This window comes from Panthera onca, chromosome B4 (genome assembly GCF_046562875.1).
Source record: "Panthera onca isolate mPanOnc1 chromosome B4, mPanOnc1 haplotype 2, whole genome shotgun sequence".
NCBI classification, from domain to species: domain Eukaryota; kingdom Metazoa; phylum Chordata; class Mammalia; order Carnivora; family Felidae; genus Panthera; species Panthera onca.
In genome coordinates, this window is record NC_138345.1 from 16,888,717 (window position 1) to 16,915,087 (window position 26,371).

The 26,371-nt window shown below is 40.3% G+C and overlaps 1 protein-coding gene across 11 annotated transcripts in view; it reads left to right on the plus strand.

Annotated features, from left to right (window-relative positions):
• The window catches only part of CACNB2 (calcium voltage-gated channel auxiliary subunit beta 2), a 384,840-nt gene that overhangs the window by 196,451 nt on the left and 162,018 nt on the right, over nucleotides 1-26,371 (plus strand). Inside the window, exon 1 of one of the 11 annotated variants that reach the window (XM_060659223.3) lies at nucleotides 20,152-20,284. The exons of the other annotated variants lie outside the window; for them this stretch is intronic. Within the exon in view, the coding sequence (XP_060515206.1) occupies nucleotides 20,252-20,284 (33 nt within the window). The 5' untranslated portion in view covers nucleotides 20,152-20,251. Of the gene's footprint in view, nucleotides 1-20,151; nucleotides 20,285-26,371 lie in introns of those variants that run through there. 11 annotated transcript variants of the gene reach the window in all.

The window sequence follows — 26,371 nt, forward strand, 5'->3', positions numbered from 1 at the left end:
CTGAAATAACCAGTTGTATTTTAGTACAAAATTATTATCTTTTCTCCTAACAAAAATGCATCTCCATCCCTGATGCTTTTTCTTGCCCCGAAACCTATCTCACTTTTCTTGCATACAGATGTGTTTCCTTTATTTTTTCTACTAGTTTAATTACGCTTTCTAATTACAATTCATTCTTAACTCTGAGAAACCGTAATTTCTAGTAAAAACTAAGAAGTAAGCAATTGTGAGCTATATGTTGTACCAGCATTCTTTAGATTGGCAAATGTATGAATACATTTTATAATTCTTAGAAACATAGGCTTCCTAATAGTTTAATTTTTCAATGTGGTACGAGACATGTTTACTAACAGACCCAAATATCTTTAGTTCTTCTATAATAAGAAGCCGAAATTAGGTAAAACTTAGGTTCAGTAATTAATGTTTCATTATTCTGTTTTATTTAGAAATAATCTAGGTAATACCATAAGACAGTTGTTTAGGATGAGAACTCTCTAAAAACTTTTCCCCAAATATAGACTTTTTTCCAATTCACATATCCTTCATGTGGCCATTGATCGGTAGGATCTTGTAATCTCAATAGCAACTCAAACCAATAAGCTTTTTAATGGCTTAACCATGGGTACGACAGGTGTCCCAAAAGAGTACAAAAGGTGCAGCCCTTACAAGACCTAGAAAGTTCACTCTCAGAGTTAGCCTAAGAAAGCAAAGACCTTCATTATCACAGGGGATTAGAAACCTTTCATTTTCTGCTGCTAATCTAAATTTAGAAAAAGAGAGACTCTCACTGCTATTGATCTCAACAGATCCTGCAGGCAGCGATCCAGGAGACCGATGGGTTAGGCATCCTTACCTTCTGCTGGCTCTTGCCAGGGGTCCCAGGATCTTGCAGCGGCCGTAGCCCTGGAACAAACAGGCGGTCAGCCAGGAGAGAACCCCACATTGGGCACCCAAACTGTAGGGGAGGAAAACATTTCCCTTTTTCCCTTCTAGGTTCTTTGGCTGGTGTAACAATCACATCGAAATAAGACAGATGAACAGGAGAAAAGCAAATTTAATTTCATACATATGAGAGCCCATAAAAATATGAGACTCAAAGAAGTGACAAAGCTGAAAACTTTTATGCCTTTTAGACCAAGAAACAATGAATTCGTGAAAAAATGATGACCCAGAGAGGTTTGGGCTAGGGGCAGATTAGGGAAGAGGTGACAAGCTTTGTTTATACAACCTACTTGGCCTTGATCGCTGTCTCTGGTGTACTGATACGCCGAGGGTATCGTCCCATGAGAGATTTATTTCCTGCTTTCTGGGAGGCAAAGGAGGGTCAGAGTGTTCTTCTTATACCAGCTGTCTCTTAAGTGACTTCAAAATAATCATTATTGCAAAGTGGCATATTCTGGGGTGCCATATCTGCTGTCCTTCAATTCCCATATATTACAAAACAAATAATGATCTAAGGTTATAGGTTCCTGCATCGTTTTTCAGGTATAACCTGTATTTCAGTGGAAACAAAATGTTACAAAGTCCTGGTGGCTAGTATACGTACATGAGGATGCTTTGAAGGATGACCACAGGGATGCTGGCTTTAGGACCCGGAGATGTCAGAACGTGTGATCTCACCTCGCCCCATAAAACAGCGAGTTCATAGAAAAGCTAATTTTGCACCATCCTGACAGAGAGTTGCCAAATTATCTCTGCTGTTAAAATTGAAAAAAGCTTGAAAGAGAGCCTTACACATCCCACTAATTCATTAGAAGTGATTGATATTAAAAATATAAGAAATATCACAGGAAACGTGTGTGTAGGAACACTACAGTCGCATCTCTTTGGGCCAGATATGTTCGTTCTGGCAAATTACGTCCCAGTCCTTTTTATAAGCTTACATATTTTTATGGTTGTAACTATAGTATACAGACTATTCCTAGGTGCTGCCTTTTTCCCTCGGCTGTGTTTTGAGATGACTTTTAAATCATAGCACAGTATAGCATTGTGCGAACTTACCGTGGTGTGTCGAAATAAAATGGTCATTTATTGTTGGCATTTTCGTTGATTTTACAATCTTGTTTTTATAGGTAAAGAAATCTGTAATAGCAATTTTGAGCATATGGTTTTTGGCTCTACTAAATCACTTCCTTGAGGTAAAGTCTCAGATGGGGAGCTATTTGCACAGTGAGTGGAGTTGAGTGTTTTTATGTCTTTGGCTCTGCTTTCCATATCTCTTTTCAAAATTATTGCACCAGTTGCCAGTGCCAACATAATAGTGATAATATACTAATTTTATAACGATACACCCCATGTTAATGTTAATGTCTAGTTACTTTAAAATATAAAAAAAAATTAGGGGTGCCTGGGTGGCTCAGTTGCGTCTGACTCTAGATCTTAGCTCCGGTCATGAGCTCGTGGTTTCATGAGTCCGAGCCCTGTGTCAGGCTCTGTGCTGATGGTGCAGAGCCTGCTTGGGATTCTCTCTTCTCCCTCTCTCTCTGCCCCCTCCCTGCTCATGCTCTCTCAGTCTCTCTGTAAATACATAAATAAGCGTAAAAAAGAAATAAAATGTAAAAAAAAAAATGACACGGCAACGCTTTCATTTCTATTTAGTAGACTACTAGCAAAGGTGAATGTTAAATAAAGTATTTGTATATTCTTTGGACTTCTGTGTACGTATTTTATTAGGTTTCCTGGGTTTAGAGGCTAATGTCACTTTTATTTGTTAGATATTAACAGAATTACAGACTGAACTATTAGTTTTTTTCCCCGTCTAGTCCCTGCCATTGAAATACTTCCTTTCCTAAAAACTGATCTTCCAGGGTGCCTGGCTGGCTCAGTCAGTAGAGTTTGTGACTCCTAATCTTGGGGTTGTGAATTCGAGCCCCACGTTGGGTGTACAGATTATGTAAAAATTAAAAATTAAAATTGACCTTCACATTTATATCGCGGCACCCCGCTTATGTCACTCAAGGGTAGCTCGTGTGACATGGTGGCATTAAAATCGACGCTAAACTGGTCACAAAACTTAAGCCTTGATTTTGGAAAGCCAAACAAAAAACTTTGACTTTGTTTAGATATCTCACTTACTTTTTGCAGAGAACTAATGACTGTCCACAAATAAGAAAAAGACCACATTTGGCTCAAGCTGTAGCTCACATGAGACGTGTGTTCTGTCTTGTCTTTAGGTTCATAGAGTTTGCACCGTCGAGGGCAGCGTGAGCCGGTAGGCCATCAGGTTGTTGATTCAGGGCTGTTAGAACTCAGAAAGGGCTCTTCCACCCTAATAGCTTCCTGTGGGGCTCCCCCTTAAGTGGTCATACCGGTGGGAGGGGGGCTGTCTCCCCAACTCTTCCCCTAGGGTTGGAGGACTGGAACTTTCTGTACTCTTTCTTGGTAAGAGACCTGCGGTCATTTTGACTTGAATGTAATGTTGTTTGTTAACCTTACAAACGGTACTTGTCTTTAAACCTTCGTCCGAGTGTAGAACCAATTATTTGGGTTAGTGGCGTTTCAGGCATCAGAAAAGAAAAATCTGACCCTTGAGATCATACATAAGATCCTTAACTGTGTTACCAACACATAAAATAGATCTGCCACAGTCCCGAAGGTTCCACACCCTGTGCTACAGGTGCCCTCTTGACAAAGTCTGTTTTGTACCATCCTGGGCCTCCTCATCTTCTTACTTACTCATGGAGGACAGAAAATGGCCTTGATTTGAGAACATGATAGGATTTAGAACATGATAAAATGGACAGAGCCCACTGCACGGAAAGGGGAAGAACGAGATTTTTTTCTTGGTTCTAATTCTTGCGTCTTCATTTGGAAGCAAGTCAATTAACATGTCTAGGTTTGTTTAATCACCTAAAATGAAAGTAGTAATTCTTATCTCTGGATTCCTCCATATGGGAGGTTGTAAAGGCCCTTGGGGGTGATACAAAATACTTCTCAGAATCTCAGCATCTCAGAATAGCTATTTCTAGTTTTGTCTTTCCTTTGAAGCCCTGATGATTGCTTGAAGAACGTACCTTCAATACTAATAACGTATAAAATCAAGTCATCTAACCTCACATTATTTTTCCCCAATTTTTTCTTTTTTTTTTTTTCCTTTCCATTTTTCTTTCCTTCTTTTCTTTTGGACCTCTCTTGTCTTGGCATCAGCACAGGTATTTCTGCATCGTGAAACCTGAAGAGCCTGAGATTCCCCCCTGCTGGGTCCAGGTTTATGACCATTTTCATGACTTGGTTTAATAAGGTTTAATGTTCAATAAAAACACAGGCTTGGAAATATTTCAAGGCTAAGTGCCACATCAGCGGGTTTTGTGAATCATTCCCAGCTCTGCTTCCATGGCTTTTACAGTGGGTTTTCAAGGTAGACTGTGAATAATTAATGCTAATGTGATGTTTGGGTGTTTTTTTTTAAACACAAAACTCTGTGCATGCACTCGGATATAACAATATGAAAGGGAAGTAACTTCACGATATTGCCAAAAATATTAATCACCTCCACGTGATATGTGTTGAGTACTACCCAGGTGAAATTAAGTGAGATCTCTATGGTTGACAGTGTTACCATTTATTCAGATAATGTTAACAAGATAAAAAAAATAGGTATGCATCTGTGCAAATACAGCGACATCAAGAACCACAAATGTCTCTATTATAGACAATAAATATTGCGAGAATTCTCAGGGTTAAAGATTGGTTGCAAGTGCAGAAGTTGTGGAATTCAGTTCAACAGCGGTTAAAGAATAGGTTTGTGAACAGTCTCTTTAATATGATTGAGTTAACATGTTTTTCTCTGTGGAGATCCAAGTTCGTTACGGGGCTTAATAGAAGTCTATATTGGGGGTGGGGAGGGGGAAGGGCGCCTGGGTGGCTCAGTCGGTTGAGTGTCCCTCTTCGGCTCAGGTCATAACACGATCTCACAGTTCGTGAGTTCGAGCTCCACATCAGGCTCTATGCTGTCAGCTTGGAACCTGGAGCCTGCTTCAGATTCTGTGTCTTTTTCTTTCTGCCCCTCCCCTGCTTGCACTCTCCCCCAAAAAATATTTTTCAAAAAAGTTAATATTGGGACACCTGGGTGGCTCAGTCACTTAAGTGTCAGACTCTTAATTTTGGCTCAGGTCATGATCTCATTGTTCATGGGATCAGCCCCCATGTTCCGCCCTGCACTGATAGTGTGGAACCTGCTTGGGATTCTCGCTCTCTGCCTCTCCCCCCCAGTTTACACGCTCATGCCCTCTCCCTCCCTCTCTCTCTCTGAAAAATAAATTTTAAACAACAAAAACAAAACAAAATATTTTTCAAAGTTATTATATGTATTTTTTTAAAAAAATGTTTAATGTTTTTATTTTTGAGAGAGAGAGAGAGAGAGAGAGACAGAGCATGAGCAGAGAAGGGGCAGAGACAGAGAGGGAGACACAGAATCTGAAGCAGGCTCCAGGCTCTGAACTATAAGCACAGAGCCCGACGTGGGGCCCAGACTCACAAACTGTGAGATCATGACCTGGGCTGACGTCAGACGCTTAACCAACTGAGCCACCCAGGCGCCCCTATGTATGTATTTTTTAATGTTTATTTTTGAGAGAGAGAGAATGCACACACGAGGGGAGAGGAAGACAGAGGATCTTTGCACTGACAGCAGCGAGCCTGATGTGGGGCTTGAACTCTCGAACTGTGAGATCATGACCTGAGTCGAAGTCAGACGCTTAATCATCTGAGACACCCAGGTGCCCCCAAAAGGTTTATATTTTAAAGAGACCTCCAACCTGTCTTCTCTTTTGTGTTTCCTATGAGTGGTAGGAATTCAAAGACTGTTGTAGAAGTTGCTGTGGGACTCAGGGACCCCATGAGAATGTCACTTGACTGCTTCTGTCTCCCGTTGAGAGACGTGATGTTGTAGCCGGAACATCTAGTTGGTGGAGACGTTGAAAGTTATTTGTTTCAAGAGAGCCCAAAAGAACAGTTGTTCCTGAGCTCCAGATTAATAAAACTACTCCAGCTTATAAAAGACAGTTTGTGTGGATAAAAAAGTGTCCCCGTTGCTGATGAGGTATCTGCTTTTGGGCTGAGAAAATATGTATCTGTTAAATTTCTAGAGCTGAGTGAGAATGCCTGTCTCCTCTGGGACTGATTTAATGCCAGGAAAAGTGAAGGCATTGTGCTAAGTGAAACGAGGCGGCCACAAGATGGCAAATGCTGGATGTTCCATTTAGATGAGATACTTGGAACAGACCAACTCATAGAGACAGAAGGGAGAACGGTGGTTGCAGGAGCTGACGGGGGGGGGGGGGGGGGGGGGGCGGGGGGCGGGGGAAGGAAATGGGGAGGTGTGTCTAATGGGAACAGGGTTTCAGTCTGGGATGATGGAAGTTCTAGAGATGGATTAATGGTGGTGGGGGCACAACAGTGTGAACCTACTTAATGCCACTGAACTGCGCACTTCAGAATCGCTGAGATGGTAACTTTTTTGTTGTGTCTGTTTTACCACGAGTTTTGAAACGCAATTAAAAAAAAAAAAATCTTTATAGTAAGCCTGTATGTTGAATGAGGCCAAATGCCTCGTATGTATTATCTTATTTAATTCTCACAGCAACCCTGTGCAGTAGACACAGGATTTTCTCTAGTGAGGAAGAATCTGAGCACAGCCAGGGATGTCTCACGTCTCGGGAGCCCCCGGGCGCCAGTGACAGAAGCAGGAGAAACCACCCACCTAATCCCGCCAGGAGTCAGCCAGACACCCTAGACCTTCTGCAGACCAGCTGCATGGTCCTCTCTTAGAGTTCGTGAAAATCACCCAACAGGCCGGCTGCCCCCATGGTCTCAAAATTAACTCGTGCTTTAAACATCCTTTTAACCCTCTGGGGGCGCCTGGGCGGCTCAGTCGGTTAAGCATCCGACTCTTGGTTTCAGCTCAGATCATGACCTCACGGTTCGTGAGTTTGAGCCCTGCATCTGACTCTGTGCTGACAGTAGGAAGCCTACTTGGGATTCTCTCTTCCTCTTTCTCTGTCCCTTCCCCACTCAGGCTATCTCTCTGTCTCTCCCCCAAAATAAATAAATAAATAAACTTTGGGGGCAAAAAAAATCACTTTAACCCTCTCTAAATGGACCACTTTCATTCAAATGTTTTTTTTTTTTTTTTTTTATGTTTTGTTTTGTTGTTGTTTTTTTTTAATCTCCCAGGATGGTCCATTAGAAATATGAAATGAACTGTTTTTCCCTTATCTTTATGTCCCAGCTCCTTTTCAAAAAAACAAGAGCAGACTCATTCCCACAGGGAATGTATGTAAAAGCCAAGTAAAGATATTTTCGTAAAGACTATGTTTATCCCACTTTTCTTCTTTTCTTTTCTTTTTAAAATTTATTTATTTTTTTCGTCGATACCATTTTAAAACAGTTTTTTTCCTTGCTGGAATCCACATTTATAACCAGATTGCACTAAGGTTTTGTTGTTGGTGGTAGTGTGTTTACTTCGGGGTGTGTTGTTTTGTTTTGTTGTGATATGTTTGTTTTGCACTTTTAGGCTTTGGACCCAGTACATTCTATATCCCATCAACCTGGTGAATTGAAGATTGCAAGACCATCCTGGGATAAAATAAGTTACATAGAACAGGGAAGAAGCCCCATTAGGGAATGGGGGGCTAAGAGATCTTTCTCTGATTCTGGTGCTTGCTGCCTCTTTTTTTTTTTTTTTTTAAGTTTATTTATTTATTTTAAGAGAGAGAGAGGAGAGGAGCAGAGAGAAGGAGAGAATCCCAAGCAGGCCCCGCACTGCCGGTGAGGAACCTGATGCCAGGCTTGAACGCACGAACAGTGAGATCATGACCTGAGCAGAGATCAAGAGTCAGATGTTTAACCCACTGAGCCACCCAGGCACCCCTGGTGATCAGTGCCTCTTAAATCCTTCTACCCCTGTTTTTCAACTAGGTGAAATGATGAACCTGGAGACACTTGCTACACGGAAAACGCAGTGTCTTTCAAAATCTTGTTGGGAACATGTGCTATTCCAATGTTCCCCGTTTCCTACCTTTTTTATTTTCCCATGAGAAACCAGCTGGTTTGTGCCAGCTGAGAGAAATCATTTCCAACCCCGTATATCTGCATCATTTCCTCTCTGCCCTTAATTCGGAACAAAGGAAACAAAATAATAGGCCAACACAATGAATTAAATCAAGTTCTTAATTACGGAATTAGGAAACTTTTTAACATCATTTAAGAATTCCGTGCTTGCATTTCTTTCAAAGTTGTAGAGTCTATTCAGAGCATTTTCCTGATTAGTTCCTCAATTCAGTAAGTCAGAATGCTGACAGTTTGTGCAAACCTAGGAAAAATAATTGTGACACTTAAAATACAAATATAGACATGCAGAATTTCAAATCCTGTATCCTCTTGGTGCTTTCTCAAGGCCAGTTCAGTTTTTCCTAATAAGGACGTTTGACTAGCTTGCAGAGCTCTTGACAGATGATATTTCTACAGGTCTGTTTTTTTCTGTGCGTTCACGGCAATGCCTGAGCTGAATGAGCTACATTGGCCTTATTCACCAAACGCGTATGCTGCCTAAAAGTGCATTTTAGCCCAAGTCAGTCTCCTTATACTACGTTCTTACCCTCAGAAAGGATAACGTCTCCTTATTTGGTATTCGTGTTTTCTTTCAGATTGCATGAATTGAGATGACTTTTACATAGCACGCCTCATTACCGGGCTCCTCTGCGAAGCAGGGAAAAACATGGCGTCTGGTGCTGGTAATTCTTACACCACCAGAGAACATAACTGCTTTATCGCACGGGGCTCTGAAGATAGCACATGTCACCACTGTATGAATGCTCTTAGGTTATGGAATTTGGTCAGTGACTAACGTTATCATGCATGTGTACTGAAGTAGAGAACAGTACGATTGATAAATGATGAGGGAGAAGAGTAGCCAGAATAGTAGGGTGATAAGCAAGTACATGGGTTAAAAGCATTCCAGGAGTTCCATTTATGAGAACTTGTAGACACTTTGTTTTACTGTCTGTTTGTTGCTTTGGAAGAGCTTCTCTTAATGAGACTTGTGCTTTTCCAGTAATATATACTTGTTATATGAAGGACAAGAGGCTACATGGTTTTCGTTGCAGAACTGTGTTTTAAGTAGTACTGAAAGGAACCATTTCTTCATAGCATTGCATGGTGTTTTTTTTTTTTTTTTTTAATGTTGATTTATTTTGAAGGACAGAGAGCATGAGCAGGGGAGGGGCATGGAGAGAGAGGGAGACACAGAATCTGAAGCAGACTCCAGGCTCTGAGCTGTCAGCACAGAGCCCGATGCGGGGCTCGAACTCGCAAGCCGTGAGATCATGACCTGAGCCAAAGTCAGACGCTTAACCGACGGAGCCACCCAGGTGCCCCATTTCATGGTGGTTTTTAAGGGAGAATGTTTTACGTATAATATTTAGCAGAATTTGCAATTATTAGGATATTGGATTTTCTCATCTTCTGAGAAAATGAATGAATATATAATTTTGAATCCATAAATCTATGAATGGTATATGGGGACATATTTTCACTGTCAAACATGCATCATCTTGAGTAAAATTATAAATTATACTAATATTTTAAGAAGGTCATTTTTCTTCTTCATGAAGTGTTTTATTCAGTAGCAGGTAAATGTGATCTGTTCTGTACAAGAAAAATGAAAGATAAAAAGCTTCTTATAATTTTTTTAAGGGGAATATGGTTCCTAAACAATAATACAGCTTAAATTTTAATTCTAGGGGTGCCTGGGTGTCTCAGTCAGTTATGCGTCTGACTTCAGCTCAGGTCATAATCTCATGGTCTGTGGGTTGGAGCCCCGCGTCTGAGCTGTCGGCACAGAGCCTGGAGCCTGCCTCAGATTCCGTGTCTCTCTCTCTCTCTCTCTCTCTCTCTCTCTCTCTCTGCCCTTCCCCCGCTGTGCTCTATCTCTCTCATCCTTCAAAAATAAACATAAACAATTTTTTTTAATTTTAATTCTAGTTAATCTGAAGCTTTCAAATTAGAATTTAAAAATGTATGATTCTATATGAAATCTGTATTTTTACGTCCTTGGAAAAATCTTTGTGAAGGATATGACTCTTCTCAGCTGTTGTTAGCTCAAGAATTTTATGGTATAAACTAAGTGTGTAAGCATTTCTTTTCTTCACCCTGGGCTGATCTGGGTTGATTTAGTGTAAGGTACGCACCAAAGTAAAATGACCTGCAAAGACATCTGAAACTAATAGAAGGGAAAAGCAGAGAATGTAGTGCCCCAGGGATTAAGAACTTTTTGACGTTTCTCATTCATTGGCCTCTGGTTTGAGAGTCTGAGCTTAGATTTCCAGCTTAATTTTTCTTAAAAAAAATATCCTTATGCTGCTCTCTGGCAGTTGAGGGCTTTGTATTAATCATATCTATCCTAAAATATCTGTTTAGTCTGCTAACTCTGACAACGGCCCTTATCTATGTGTTTGGCCAAAGGCATTAGAATGAAATAGTATGACAAAGTTTTATTTCTAGCACAAATAAGTCTTTCTAGACATCAAACTCTGAGTATTCTGGTTAACGTTTTGAAAACCCTTGATATTTATCAATACCAGCAAGTGGCTGATAGCTCAATGAGTTCTTGATTAGTATTAAAATAGAATTGATGAAGGGGGGCCTGATTGGCTCAGTCAGTTAAGCGTCCGACTTCAGCTCAGGTCTTGATCTCACAGTTCCTGGGTCAAGCCGCTTGTCGGGCTCCTTGCTGACAGCTTGGAGCCTGGAGCCTGCTTCAGATTCGGTGTCTCCCTCTCCCTCCCTTTCTCTGCCCCTCCCCTGCTCACACTCTCTCTCTCTCTCCCAAAGTTAAATAAACTTAATTTTTTTAATTATTTAAAATAGAATTGATGTTTCTTTAAAAAAGCTGGTATGGGCTTTAATTGTATGAGTGACATTGGGCACACCACCAAGTGTCTCTGAGAGTCCGTTTCCTTATTTTTACAATTGAATAATAATGATATAAGCCCTATGGACCTCAAGGACCAAATACCAAAAATATGTACATCTTGAAACTAGTAAAGTATGGTAATAAGGGATTAATCATTTGACAAACATTTGTCAAGGACTGACCTATCGTTTTCCCCCTGACTTGAGCCCTTACTCTGCTTGCCTGGAGATTCCAACAGTCTTGGGAACAATCTCCTTGGTGTACATACAGTCCCTTGAGAGCTTCTCATAGTGCCTGGTCCCAATCTTCAGTCCACCCTCCATATTTTCTACCCCTCTGCAACCTTGCTCTGCCCTTGAAAGGGCCCAGAGGCTGCCAGGAGAGTCCTGGGGAGAGAAAAATGGCAGCCAGTGCCAAGGAGTGGGGCCCGAAGGGGGGGCTGAATGAGGTAACAGGGGTCACTTGTGTCTGGTGTATCCGAGGCCAGAGGATAAAGGCTTAAAAGAAAGCCAGAGTTAACCGTGTTGATTTGTTAACTGTGTTGATTTGTTTCCGTGTAGTGTTCGTTTTGCAAATTGTGTCTCAAGACGCAGTGGGACCAGAGGCCTAATAGCAGGGGAATGGGGGTACGTAGGAGAAGAAAGGTAGAGCAAACAGCGAGAGGCAGCTTCTCTGCCTCTGAAAATAGGTTCGTTGCCTACATAGTCTATGCAGGGATTGGCAGCATTCAGAGAATTAAAATATAAGACATCTATTGGAACCACGTGTGGTTTCTTTCTTCAGGAGTCACTTCCGAAGTGAGGCTATTACAGTGTTTCAGGGTGCCTAACATAATTAATACCTCTCACACTTCTTGTTGTTTGACTTTTCTAGAATTTTGGATTCTGGATAAAGAGCCTATCTTTTGTAAATCTTACCTATAGCTGTTCCTTTCTAGGTGTGAACCTAGTTAGAATAATCATATTAAAGAAAAATGTGGGCACCTGGGTGGCTCAGTCGGTCGAGCGTCTGACTTTGGCCCAGGTCATGATCTCACAGTTCATGAGTTCGAGCCCCACATCTGGCTCCAACAGAGCCCGCTTCAGATCCTCTGTCCGTCCCTCTCTCTTCTGTCTCTCTCTCTGTCTCTCTCTCCCCCTCCCCTGCTTGCACTCTCTCAAAAATAAAAGTAAAAACATTTAAAAAAGAGAGAAGTTTTTAAAAACTGGGTTTCCATATATAACTAACCGTTTGGTATTGATTTTGACGCAAATGATCATAACTCTCAAATAAATGTAGCCGTTACTTTTTTTCTTTTTATGCCACAGCAGAGTTTTTGGTAGAGCTGAGAGCTGCACTTATAATCAGAGAAGTGTCTGGTAGGAGTCCAGCTGGTTAGGCTCCCTGTGCAGCGTCTGAAGGAACTAACGCACAGGTAAAATATGAACAGCAAGCAAACAACAACAGTATCTCTCTGGAAGGATTTCACAGGGATGTTTCTGCTGCACCTGGGCTGTAGCGCCCCCACCAGATCCCAGGAGACGGGATCTCTGCAGCCCGAGCAGGTCTCTGGTGCTTCTAACCTATCTTTCAGTTTTGGGGCCGGAGCTCCCAGAACCCCATCGGTGCCACCGTGGCCCGGACCTCTACCCAGCTGTTCTTCTGCACACTGATGCCTGATTCATCCACGTAACCGGCCAGTCTAGCACCCGTGTCGTATCCCGCTCATTTCAGGCACCGCCGAGACGCCCGTCACCGGCAGCATCATGTCCCTTTGACTTGCTGTAGTTCATCATCACTGAGTTTTTGCAACGTCTGCAACAAGCCAAGTTCCAGCCTCACGGCCTTCGTGGTTGCTGTTGTTTTTCTTGGAGCATTCTTTCTGTCCCTTCTTCTTGTTCGTAAGCTTTCAGTGAAGCCACGATTCTTCAGAAAGGTTTTCACTGACTTCCCTCCACAAAGCGGTTTCTCCTATGTGTCCCTGTCACGGAACTGAGTCCATTTCCTTCATACAAATGCAATTATGTGGCTTCCTTAAGGTTCACACCTCTCGCAGACTCAGTTTCTTTTACAAATGCTTCCTCATGCCCCCTCTATGATCTTGAAATGAAAATCACAGTTAATGTGAACAACTATCACGAAATGTATAAAACTCCAGTAAGTACTGATTTCTTCTTTAATTTTTTTAAGTGCTTATTTATTTTTGAGGGATAGAGAGAGAATGCAAGTGGAGGAGGGGCAGGGAGAGAGAGAGAGAGAGAGGGAGGGAGACACAGAATCTGAAACAGGTTCTAGGCTCTGAGCTGTCAGCTCAGAGCCCAACACGGATCTCGAACTTGGGAATGGTGAGATCGTGACCTGGCCTGGAGTGAGACACTTAACCAACTGAACCACCCAGGTGCCCAGTAATTGATTTACCCTTAAGTCATGCGTGTTTCAGTTTGTGATCGTACAGATACGACCACACTGCAAGATGTGACAAAGTCGTCACATGTCTGCCCCTGTCTGTAGGTGCCGTGGCTGGGGCAGCTGTGAACGAAGGTTAACGGTGTTATGTCACACTGGGGGGTGGCTCTTGGAGACAATACTCAACAATTCTTGGTAAAGTCCCAAAGAAAGTACAACCTTCCACTGATTGACACAGGACATTCATTTGTAGAAAATTCAGTATATTTGATAACTAACCAAAAATGCTTTGTGCTTATATGCAGAATAGAGTTGGGTTCTGGATTTGGATCATTTCATCAACAGCTTTTTCACCTGCATAAGTTCCAGCAGGACAGAGGGCATGAGGGGTGCACACCCATTTTATTATGACGTGAGACTGTTGTGCACAATGCAGGACATTTATACCCCTGGCCACTGCCCACAAACAGCCTATAATGTCCCTCAATTATTGAGACAACCAAAAATGCTGCAACAAATTTCTGGAACACCTTTTTAGAACACCTGGTCTAGGCTACAAGCTCTGCTGAGTGCAGAAGCCATGTTTGCCTTGTCTGTGCTGGCAGCCTTGATATCTAGCAGATGATCATAGCAGTGCATGACAAATAATTAAGAAACGAACGGATGGATGAATGAGAAAGCATGGAAACAGGGAAACATGCTCATCCATTCAGTTAAAAAGTGTGTACAGAGCAACTACCATAGATGCACTGCGCTGGTCTAGGACCTCGGAATACAGCAGTTAATGAGACAAATACCCCGAGCTTGCTCTCTCTCCGTATATGAAACTACTTGGTGACTGTAGTGACACCTAGATTTCCTATAAAGGACGACTGTAACTTTGGTGTATCGAGTTTTATTTAATTCAGAACACATACTTTGTATAGTTAAGTCACTTGATTATGATGGAGAAAGCTGGGTAGAAAATAAAAAGCAGTGGAAGGAAGTCAGGTTGGTGAACTGTTTTTAAAAAGCAAATAGAATAAAATGAGTGCCTGAAAATAACATAGTTATTTATAGATTCCTTGTGTCTGTTTACACGGCATCCTGGGCCAAAACATTTAAATCAAAATCATTTTGTTGTTGTTCTCAGTTACATGGCAATAGAGTGCTGTAAGGGGCTCTTTTCCCCTGAGCAATACATTTTACATTTAGTAAATTTACATTTAGTAGGTGTATTGGAGGCAACAGACGTGCCTTCTTGAAATGAGGTGAAATCGTAAACCTGAGTGTTAAGAGGCACCCATCGGGGGCATCTGGGTGGCTCATTTGGTTAAGTGACTCTTGATTGGGGCTCAGGTCATGATCTCACAGTATATGAGATCAAGCCACACATCAGGTTCTCTGCTGACAGCTTGAGATTCCCTCTCCCTCTCTCTCTGCCCTTCCCCCACTTGCATTCTCATTCTCTCTCTCTCTCTCTCTCTCTCTCTCTCTCTCTCAAAATAAATACATAAACTTAAAAAGAAGAGGTGCCCATTTGAGCATTTTGCAGTTAGTGTATCTTCATATCTATATGGCATTTGCTTTGGAATCCCCCACCCACGCTTATGCAGTTAGTCAACTAGGAGATAATCAAGCTAGGGGCCAAAGGGGGGCTGAGGGAAATTGCCAACAGCTGAATATGTCTGTGAAAAGTTGTATGTTCTTACTCGCGATTCTGGAAGCTTCAGCAGGAGATACTATGTCAGCTTTAGTTTACGCCTTAATAGAACGGAAAAACTGGTCACAACTGAAAAGGGACATTTTTGGGGTCTTAATAACCACTGAACCACTGGCTGCCATTTATTTTTTTCCACTTCCACATTATTTAGGGAGCTATTTTGTAGGCACAATCTGAAACCAAAATTGCCAGTGCCCTCTGAGATGCCTTTGTTGCCACCAACAAAAGTAGATGTGGTGTCAAATGATGCTTATAATTTACAAGTGATTTTTTTTTTATTTTTTAAGTTTATTTATTTATTTTTGAGCAAGACAGAGACTGCATGAGCGGGAAAGGGGCAGAGAGAGAGAAAGAGAGAGAGAATCCCAAGCAGGTTCCACCCTCTCAGCACAGAGCTCTGTGCGAGGCTCGATCCCGCAAAACCTTGAGTCGAAACCAAGAGTCGGATGCTCAACCGACTGAGCCACCCAGCATCCCAACAGGTGATGTTCTTCTTAAACTGGCGTGTTTATTGGCCACAGCCCTTGAATTTGAAATATTATTCTTTGAATCGTTCTCATGTTAAGGTTGACTTTTATGCTTTCTACTGTGGTGAATGATACTGAAGACTCCTGGGTTGTAAATTTGAGTCCCCAGTGCAGACTGCAGATTGTTCTGCATTCAACATAAGCCATAAATACAGGACCATGGTCTTATACTGGGGATCACACAGCAGTGCAGAAGCATGGCATGGTCCCGTGATTTCTTTGATATCAGTTATTCAAACAACCTCAGAAATAGGTGGTATTTTTTTTTTTTCTGTATTGTGCAGAGAAGGGAACTGAGGCTCAGAGTATTTGGTTTTTTAAACTAAGATTTGCTGTGTGCTTGTAATTACTCATTTATCCCTCATGGCAGTCACGGAAAATAGGATGGTGTTTCCATTCTACAGATAAGGACACTGAGGTGCAGAACTTTAAGTGACAGCTTTGATACGGAACTAAGTTATTGTGGTGAGAAAGCAAGACTCCAGAAAGTAGACTCTGGAGCTTGCCCCCCAGAAACTACTCGGTGCCTGCTTAGGGACCTGCGGAATACACAGCTGACAGGTCGCAGAGCAAAGTTGTCCGATTTCATGTTCGTGGCCTCTTTACCATCCTCTGCTGCAAACCCGGGGAATTTTCTAACTATAGGTAGAAGGCATCATGAATGCCTTCCTCATCATCAAAGCCAAGAACTGTCCATGGTCCTAATGCCTTCCGACCTTTTTTCAACTCATTTTTCCTCCCTCTCTCACACATCCTGTGTTTTCTTGCCTCCTTCTCTGAGCTCAGCATCTCATTCTTGGCTGACTTTGTCCCTCCCCCCCCCCCCCCAGCATCTGGTAAGTTTGAGTGTTACCTGGGGTTTTTTTCTGAAACTTTCTATGATTTTTATGTACTGTGAGAACTCTGCTTTGCAAGTTCTCATCTCCTCCCTGGATTCAGCCATCACCTTTACATAGCCATCCTTAGATAGATCTTAGAAGCAACAATCCGGGCAGAAAAGTGCATCTGTTATGTGTTTCTCCAGGGCTGCCAGACCACTGTTATCCTACTCAAGGTGAAATTTGTAACTGTGCTTCTAACTTCTGTACTATTACAACTACACATTTACCCATCGTCCGTGTGTTTGGCAGCTAATCATCAGTGTATCTCCTGGCGGTTCACCTATTGCTTTAAGCCTCATTTGCATGTTGTTTCTGTACACATCCAGGTATCCTGTTCTTTCTAGCCATCTTTTTTTTTTTTTTTGTTACCTTGTTTTAATGTTTATTTTTGAGAGAAAGAGAGAGGCAGACAGAGAATCCCAAGCAGGCTCTGCACTGTCAGCACAGAGCCCCATGTGGGGCCCGAACTCACAAACCATGGGATCATGACCTGAGCCGAAATCAAGAGTCAGATGGTTAACCGACTGTGCCACTCAGGTGGCCCACCATCTTTTTGCCTTTTAAGGACTTCTTAAACATGCTTTTTAGAAAACATTTTCAGCTTAATTTATATTTCAAAAAAGTGGTTCTCAAATTAGCACTGTGGATATTTTTGTTTTAGTTATAACTCCTTAAGAAATGTTTTCCTAATTAAAAAAAGGGAGATGTTTACCTAAAGACCTTTTCTTCCAAATGTTTTGTTAGTAGTAGTACAGACTTGTAAAGTTCATAGAAATTTTACCAGTTTTATCTACTTATTTTTCTACATTGTGTGATTACTATTTCCTCCTTGTTTTGTTTTTTACTAAGAGATTATATGAGTATTGTAGTCATTTGAGAAGTTTAACACAAAAGTAGTCTCAGGTGAATTGATTTAAATTTCTTGTTTAAAAAAATTGAGATATAATTAATGTATAACCGGGGCACCTGGGCCGCTCAGTCTGTTAAGGGCCTGACTTCGGCTCAGGTCGTGATCTCATGGTTCGTGGGTTCAAGCCTTGTGTCAGACTCCGTGCTGACAGCTGGAGCCCGAGGCCTGCTTCAGATTCTGTGTCTTGCTCTCTCTCTTCCCCTCTCCCATTTATTCTGTCTCTCTCTATCTCTCAAAAATAAATAAACATTTAAAAAAAATTTAAATCAACATATTATATTAGTATACAACTAATTATAGTTGTACACTAAGGTGTACAACTTAATTATCAGTATAGATTACAAAATGATCACAATAAGTCTAGTTAACATCAGTCACCACACATGGTTACAGTTTTTTTCTTGTAATGAGAAATTTTAAAATCTACTCTTCTTAAAAAAATTTTTTAATGGTTATTTATTTTTTGAGAGAGAGAGAGAGAGATAAAGAGAGAGAGAGAGGTAGAGTGTGAGCAGGGGAGAGGCAGAGAGAGAGGGAGACACAGAATCTGAAGCAGGATCCAGGCTCCTAGCTGTCAGCACAGAGCCTGATGTGGGGCTTGAACTCTTGCTAGTTACTAGTTATAGTCTTGCTAGTTATTTACTGACAATTTTTCTGCCTTACGCTTTTAATGATTGTGTGTGCTCTGAAGGTGAGGTATGAGCCTATGAGTTCCTCATTTTCCTTCCTCTCTTGGTCCAGTAATTTACTAATCATATAGTGTTTAATAGCATCCTTTCAGTGTTTAAATGTTTTTGATGGTAGGACTAGACAGGCAACATGATATATTTGAGAAAAGCAAGCATTTGAGCTAGAGGGTCTGACTTCACATCCTTGCCACCTAAAATCTCTGAATATCAATTTGTTTTTTTGTAAAATAGTAAGGATAGTAATACCAATCAAATTGGTTTGGTTTAAGAACAAATAAGTAATTTACAGGAAGTACATTCTATGTCACACACTACTATAAAAATGTTAATATGGCAGTATTTTTGTGAATGCCTTTTAAAAGAATGTGGCCTTCAATGCAGTTCAATCTTTTGATCTGTCTACCTTTCTCTTTTTTTTTCAACATCTTCAACCACTTCTTTCTTCCCCTGCCTGTTCTCATACTGGTATCCAGGACCTGTGGCTTTCTCCCAGGTGTTGCTACCTAATTTGCTCTCCTTGCTTTCTATCTCCTTCTTCTTTTCTGATTTCCCTCTTTGTATCAAAGCCCCATTTCCCATGCAGTATTTCTTTCTTCATTATTCTTTAGCCTTCTTTCTTCTTAGTGTGTATAATAGGGTTCAACACTGACAGGAGATTAAAGAATTCTCACAAAATCAGTCTGTACAAATTCTGTGTGTGTGTGTGTGTGTGTGTGTGTGTATGTGCATTTTATGGTAGTGCTTTAGGCAAGTGCTGTCTTACTCATACGCACAGTGTCGGGAAGTTGGAGGTAGAGGAGAGGTTGAAATTCATCTAATCCAGTCGACTCGGTTTAAGGATGAAAAGCGCGTATGCAGAGGAGTTAGTGACTGGCCCTGGATCTCAAGGTTAATTACTGATTGAGTTGATAGTTAAGACTGTTTCCGGAGTTCAGCCCACTCTTGTTTCTCTGTGCCTTTGCTATCCACTGTATTGTGTGTCCCGTCCTAGAGTTTAGCTAAGGACATTATCTGGGGGTTAGTTTGTTCCCAGCAGGCAATCTAGCTGATTGGCTTCGGGTAAGTTATTTAACCTCTCTGGCCTTGAGATTCTCATCAGAATCTGAGAGGACCAAGTCTTCAAGGCATCCTTATAATTCTCAATCTTCCTTCATGTAACAAACTCTCTGATGACCAATTATCTACAAGTGCGAGGTGAGCTGGATTCATGGTTTGCCTTTGTGTTTTTTTTTTCCCAGATGCCACTCAAGGTGGAGCTTTTCCTACATTACTGTACTGCATTTTGATCTGGACAACCAATTAAGCTTGTCCAGTATTTGGTTAAAATTATTTCTAATTAAAACATCACAGCTTCCTTGGCGGAGATCCCGTCCTTGTATTACAAGGATGTTTGGCAAGATTTTTGTTATCATTTTGTAAAAGGCTGTGGGAAAATTGAAGCGTTTTGTTGAAATATTTTCTTTGGATCATAATGTTGAGACAGAACAGTGTGACATTCTTTTATACACCACCTGAAAGTTAACGAAAGAGGCACAGAAAGAAATGTGTGCCGGTATCTTGTTGAAATGACGATGTCAGAATAGGTTAGCTAATTCGACTTCCGGGTGATTCAAAATCCAGTAAATTACTACGCCTTAATTTTATGCAAACTAACACTCAAATTCTCTTTAAATTGCTGGAAAATTCTTTCTACTTATTTAAATAAATGGACATTAATCCTGAGTAGTATGTTTATTCCCTGTCGGCTTGGGTTCCTATGATGTTTGCTAGCCCCTCCATTGAAAACTAGGTGTCTAGGTGGAGGTCATGTGACAGGGTGGGTCCCTTACCAGAGAAGTGAATGTTTGTGTGTGCTCTGAAGGCGAGGTGTGAGCCCGTGAGTTCCTCATTTTCCTTCCTCTCCTAGTCCAGTAATTTACTACTCACAGTGTTTAATAGCATCCTTTTCTTGGGTCTGTTTGCTTTTAGTAATCAATGAACCTATTTACATCAAAAACTGGTTTTGCTTGGGTGTGGAAGTTTCACTCAGTTTGCCAGACCATCATTTCCTGAAGTGCTTGCAAATAGTCATTTTTTGTCTTTCGGTGCCTGAGAGCCTATTTTAAGAGCATTGCCAAGCGTGGGAAACTAATAGCACTATCTTCCAGCTGTGGAAACAGTATCACTGTGATAATGCACTTCAGCTTCCTGTAAAAGGACCTCTTGCTGGCTATGCTGAGAATCTAGTTCGAGGTATAGAAGCAGTATGTGCGATGATGGCAGTGAGCATTCGGAAGTGGTAAGAAACTCCTTCTAATGTCATTGATGTGTGGCATTTTTAATCAGCTTTTTAAACCATTTTCAGAGTTTGATTTTAAACTTGCCTCTCAAGCGCCTGGCATCACTAACAGAAATGGAAAACAAATCGCTCGTGTCTAAAGGACGAGCCCAAATGTTGAAATACTGCAGAACAAAGTTTGAAATCAAACATGTTTTGTATTATTTGCTATAGCTGAGATGATTTTTGTACTTGAACTTGGATTTGAAATGGTTATCAGTATCTTATGATGTCTATTGAAAAGGTGTTTTAAAAAGTCCTTGTAAGTGTAATGATAGGCAATTAAGATTCCTTAACAAAAATATTTTTAATTTACCAGTGAAATCATCTGTTAAATATAATTGAAAGTAATTGAATTGAAAAGTTTCATGTCACAAAATCTCTTCAGATCCTTTATTTGTAAATAGTAAACCGTTAGGAAAATCTCAGTCTTTCCTTAAACATTAAATGCATTCCTTGTATATTAAAAAATATTTAAACTGAGAGTATATATATAGAGTATCACATTGTTCTCAATCCATAAAATATGTAAAAAAAATCACATGAATCTGTACATTATGCAAAATGAACAGCTAATGTTTTTTATATTTCAAGAGTTACAGACATATAACTTTGAAAGTGTCAAAAGGCATTTTAAACCATATGTTTCTTTGAAGTACTGTATTGTTCGATTCCTTAATACATTCTGATTCCTGAATAGCCTGATGAATTGAGGTGATAATTTGATCTGACTTTAGAAAGATCTATTCTCAGTAAATAATACCACAGTTTAACTGATAAGAAATAAACCTGTATTAAATAGTGGATTTCAGTTTTCTGGTCATATTCCACTCAAAACCAAATTCCCTTTTTAGGTGTATGTAGGAATCATAGGATGAGATGATTTCACTTCTTGTTATGTAGCCAGAAGGAAAGAAATTTCCCAAAAAGCAACTGAGATTTCTACTTTAAACATAGCAAGTTGAAATCACACAGTTGTCTATTTAATTTGAGTTCTTTATTTCAACCATTGGCATAAGATCACAATGATAGATACAATTCCAAAATGAGAGCTAAAGGTTTTGTTATAAATTTCAAAATGGTCTTCTCTAATATGGTCATTGTTGGGGCGCCTGGGTGGCTCAGTCGGTTAAGCGTCCGACTTCGGCTCAGGTCACGATCTCGCGGTATGTGAGTTCGAGCCCCGCGTCGGGCTCTGTGCTGACGGCTCAGAGCCTGGAGCCTGCTTCGGATTCTGTGTCTCCCTCTCTCTCTGACCCTCCCCCGTTCATGCTCTGTCTCTCTCTGTTTCAAAAATAAATAAACGTTAAAAAAAAAAAAAAAATTAATATGGTCATTGTTTTGTAACACCTTTTATTTTATTTTATTTTATTTTATTTTACTTTATTTTATTTTATTTTATTTTATTTTATTTATTTTATTTTATTTTATTTTTTGAGAGAGCACGGATAGGGGAGAGGAGCAGAGTGGTGGGGGTGGGGGAGAATCTCAAGCAAGTTCCACACTCAGCATGGAACCTGACACTCCATGGGGCTCGATCCCATAAATTCACCTGATGAATTTGGAATTCATGGAATCATGACCTGAGCCAAAACCAAGAGTTGGACACTCAACGGACTGAGCCACCCAGGCACCCCAAGACCTTCTTTTGTCTCTTGATCTTTGCTCTCAGGTGACTGTCAAGATGAGCAAAAACTTTTTTAAAGAGTAGGACATGGCTCTATTCAGATGTTCATAAGAATTGAAAGTGGTTGCAAAATTATAAGTTTTCAGAATAAGACACTTTAAACTCCTACTAAACAGAAATGTGTCCAGTGTTTAAACCCTACTCTCCCTTGTTACTGTCTACACTGCATGCGGTTCGTGCAGGAGTTTCAAACTCTTTGAGAGTTGTGCTCAAGCCTAAGCTGTCACAGACAAGAAGTCTTTGGAGGAATGAAGTTAACATTTTAAGAAAGTATTGCTGAAAATGAGTTCCAGGTTTTTGTTACTTTTTTAATAAAGAGCATAAATGAATACAGAAAATATATTCCTTAGAATTCACCCTAATGAGTATTTTAGGAATACAAACATTCATTAATTAGCCCTCATGTGTTTAAAATACACACCTGTTGGATATGGTTATGCACAGAAGCTGGTTTTTTCATGAATAATTTCTATCATTTTTGCATAATTTTAAGGAACCATATGTTCTATAATGAAGAAAAAATATTTAAAGTATGCAATCATGTTAAACAGTTACAGCATGAGTCACTATATATATATATGCATATATATATATATATATATAATTTTTTTTAAAGTGCTGCCTGTAGGTGACAATAGGAGCTAAAAGGATTTGAAGTGAGCTATCAATGTAAAATCACTGTAAATTTATTAACTTAGGCAATTTTGGTTATTGAGACCAAATTTGGAAACTTTCTTGTGTTTAGGTATTAAAATGGCTTTTAAAAATCTGAAAACCAGATTGAAACATGAATTGAATACTTAGATTTGTGTTTGTTTTGTAAGAAGACGTCTGCATCACTGTGTAAAAAATGACTTTGGTGGCTCGTCTAGGTTTTATAACGTGCCACGACTGGTTCATTTTACGGATGTCATAAAGAACAGTTACGTGCACTTAAAAAAATAAATTACTTTCCATGTCATTTAGCTCTAAAGTCCTTTTTCTGTTTTTCTCCCTGTGAGCCAAATATTCCATTTGTATCACTAATGTTTTTTGTAGTTTTGTTGCTTTATTGAATATTTGAAATGTCCTTTCAAATATAGCATAGGTAATACTTGTCCAAATTTGATATTTCTAATGCATCATATCCAAATTTTAATTTTTGTGGGAATGTAACAGTCATCATTGATGTGGTCTTAGTTTTGTTTTTTTTTAAGTTTATTTATTTTGTGGGAGAGAAGGAGATCACATGAGCACAGGAGGGAGGGACAGAGAGAGAGAGAGAGAGAGAGAGGGAGAGGGAGAGGGAGAGTCCCAAGCAGGCCCCTCACTGTCAGCACAGAGCCTGATGCAAGGACTCAATCTCATGAACTGTGAGATCCTGACCTGAGATGAAATCAAGAGTTGGATGCTTAACCAATTGAGCCTCCCATGTGCCCTAATGTGGTCTTATTTTTAATAAGAAACACGTGTCAATAAGAAACACATAAAAACATGGTACAGTTGAGAGGACCGAACTTTAAAAGGTGTTTCCTTGTTGTGTCTTGTTAAGGGTGTGGCACAAGTAGCGGAAGTCATAAGAAGGGAGAAGGTATGTGTCTTTTCCGTTTAGAAATTAATAAGCGAACTCACCGACAAATGGGCCACCCCCTCCCCATTCTTAGAAGTATCTATCCTGCTTTTGGCATGCTCTAGCCAGCCGGTACTGTTCTTTAGAACTTTCTCTGATGATTGAAATACGCCGTATCTGTGCCATCCAATATGGTAGCCACTAGCCACATGTGGCTATTATGCACCTGCAGTGTGGCAGTGGAAGAGTGTCTGCTAAGAATTTGTAATTCAATGTAAATAATCCTGTGGTAGCTTCTGCTGGACTTCTTTCGATCCAAAGGGTGCTCCATGGACCACCTCGGAGCCTGTTCGGAATGTCAGAATCTCAGGCCCCTCTTCAGACCCTCCTGAAACAGAATCCACATACTAGCAGCCTCTCCGGGTGGATCATGTGTTCACTGCCATTTAGCAGGGCTGGTCTATAAGGCATTCCTAAACGGACTAGATGGCTAGAGGAGACGAGTATTCCAATTGCCAAGGGCCTATATATTTTTTTTATTTTGGAGAAGTTAATTGTTGAGATTCAAAGAGAGGTAAGGAGCATACGCTTTGAGGTTAGACCAGGCGTAGAAACAGCTTTGCCCTGTGTTGGCTGTGAGTGATCCTGGGCGTGCTGTCCTACGTAAGGCGTGGTTCCCCTCTGTAAGGGACAGATGCTCGTGATACGGTACCTGCCTCAGTGTTGTGAAGACGAACTGACATAATGTAGGCAAAGTGTTTACACACACGGTAAACCCTCAAGAGGACTGGTTTAACTTACACTGTTGTTAACTCGTATTACATAAAGTTGTGCCTTTCAAATGAGACAGGCAGACTAAACTTAGCAGACTGTGTCTTTCTTCTAAATCTACATTGGCTTGGAAAAAGTCTCCAACGATGGTTGCTTATCTTAAAGAAAAGAGGGTCTGAGTCCATTGGTTTGATTTTTGACACGTGTTACAGATTTAGGATCAAAGTGTGAAGCAACCACCCGGCCTCTTTAAACCATGCAAGAGCCCTTCAATTGCAGATCTGAGAGCATAGCAACTGCTTCCCCTTCCTCCCTTAGAGTTTATAGAGTCCCCAGGTGCTGTAAAACGTCTCGAAAGTTCTGCCTCTCTCTAGTTCTCACAGTTGGGGCCGCGGCAAAGCGGAGCTCTGCCCTCCTGGTTGCAAGATGTGAACGGACGGGTTTGGTTGGCCTTCTTTGGAGTGTAGCCAGAATTTCCTTTTCAGCAAGTTCTGTTTTAAAAAGAATGAACCTAGGGTGAGCTCAAACTATTAGTCACAAGTTTTCATCTTTATTAATGGTGCTTCATCAGGAAGCTAATCCAAGTGGGGGTGGGAGCCGTCTCCTAGTTAAAAATAAAAGCACATACTTACTTAAAATTCCCATCATTCTTTTGCCACTAAAAAAGTAGTCCATGCTTACAGAATATAAATTTCGAAGTGCTTTTTAAAATTTAACCATTTTCCCACTGTTGGTTTATTTAGGTTGTTTTACACACACGTAAGTGTGTACACATATACACACACATACATCATATATATGTATGTATATATATATATATATACACACACACATATATGTGTGTGTATATATATACATATATGTGTGTGTGTGTGTGTGTGTATAGATATATATAGTCTCTGTCCTCCTCCATATATACATATATATATATATATATATGTGTGTGTATATATATGTGTATATATATATATATATATATATGTGTGTATATATATATATATATTTCAGCTTGGGGTTCTCCCTCTCTCTCTTTTTCTGCCCCTCCCTCGTGTGCTTGCGTGGGCTCTCTCTCTCTCTCTCTTTCTCTCCCCAAAACTAAGTAAATAAACTTAAAAAAATAAAAATAAAACCATATCAATGGCAATTCTTACATCCCCACAAAAATTAAAATTTGGATATCATGCACTAGAAATATCAAATTTGGGGGTGTCTGGGTGGCTCAGTCACTTAAGCATCTGAGTTCGGCTCAGGTCATGATCTCTCAGTTCATGAGTTTGAGCCCCGTGTCGGGCTCTGTGCGGACAACTCGGATCCTAGAGCCTGCTTCGGATTCTGTGTCTCCCTCTCTCTCTGCTCCTCCCCCACTCATGCTCTCTTTATCAAAGATAAATAAACATTAAAAAAATTTTTTTAAGAAATATCAAATTTGGACTACTATATATATATATATATATATATATATGATGTGTGTGTATGTATATATGTGTGTGTATCATATTTCTTTGCATCTTTATTTCCTTCACATAGATTGTGGAAAAGAGAATTCAGTATACTGATATACTTTTGAAAGAGTAATATGCCTTTCCAAATTGCTTTTCAGAGAAGTTGTATTAATTTATGTATCCACCAGCAGTGTTTGAGTTCATTTCGCTGTAATATTGACTGTCACTTTAAAAATGATTAATTTGATGCGGTGGAATATTATTCAGCCATAAAAAAGGAAGTCCTGCCACCTGCAACAACACGGATGGACCTTGAGGACATTCTGCTAAGTGAAATAAGTCCGAGAAAGACAAATACTCTGTAAGCTCACTTATATGTAGGAGGTGGGCAAAACGGGTACAGTTGGTCTAAAGGTACCAACTTCCAATTACAAGATAAATAAGTCCTGGGGTATAATGTGATGACTGTAGTTAACAATACTATATTGTATATTTGAAAGTTTCTAAGGGAGTGGATCTTTTTTTTTAAATTTTTTTTAGTGTTTATTTATTTTTGAGACAGAGAGAGACAGAGCATGAACAGGGGAGGGGCAGAGAGA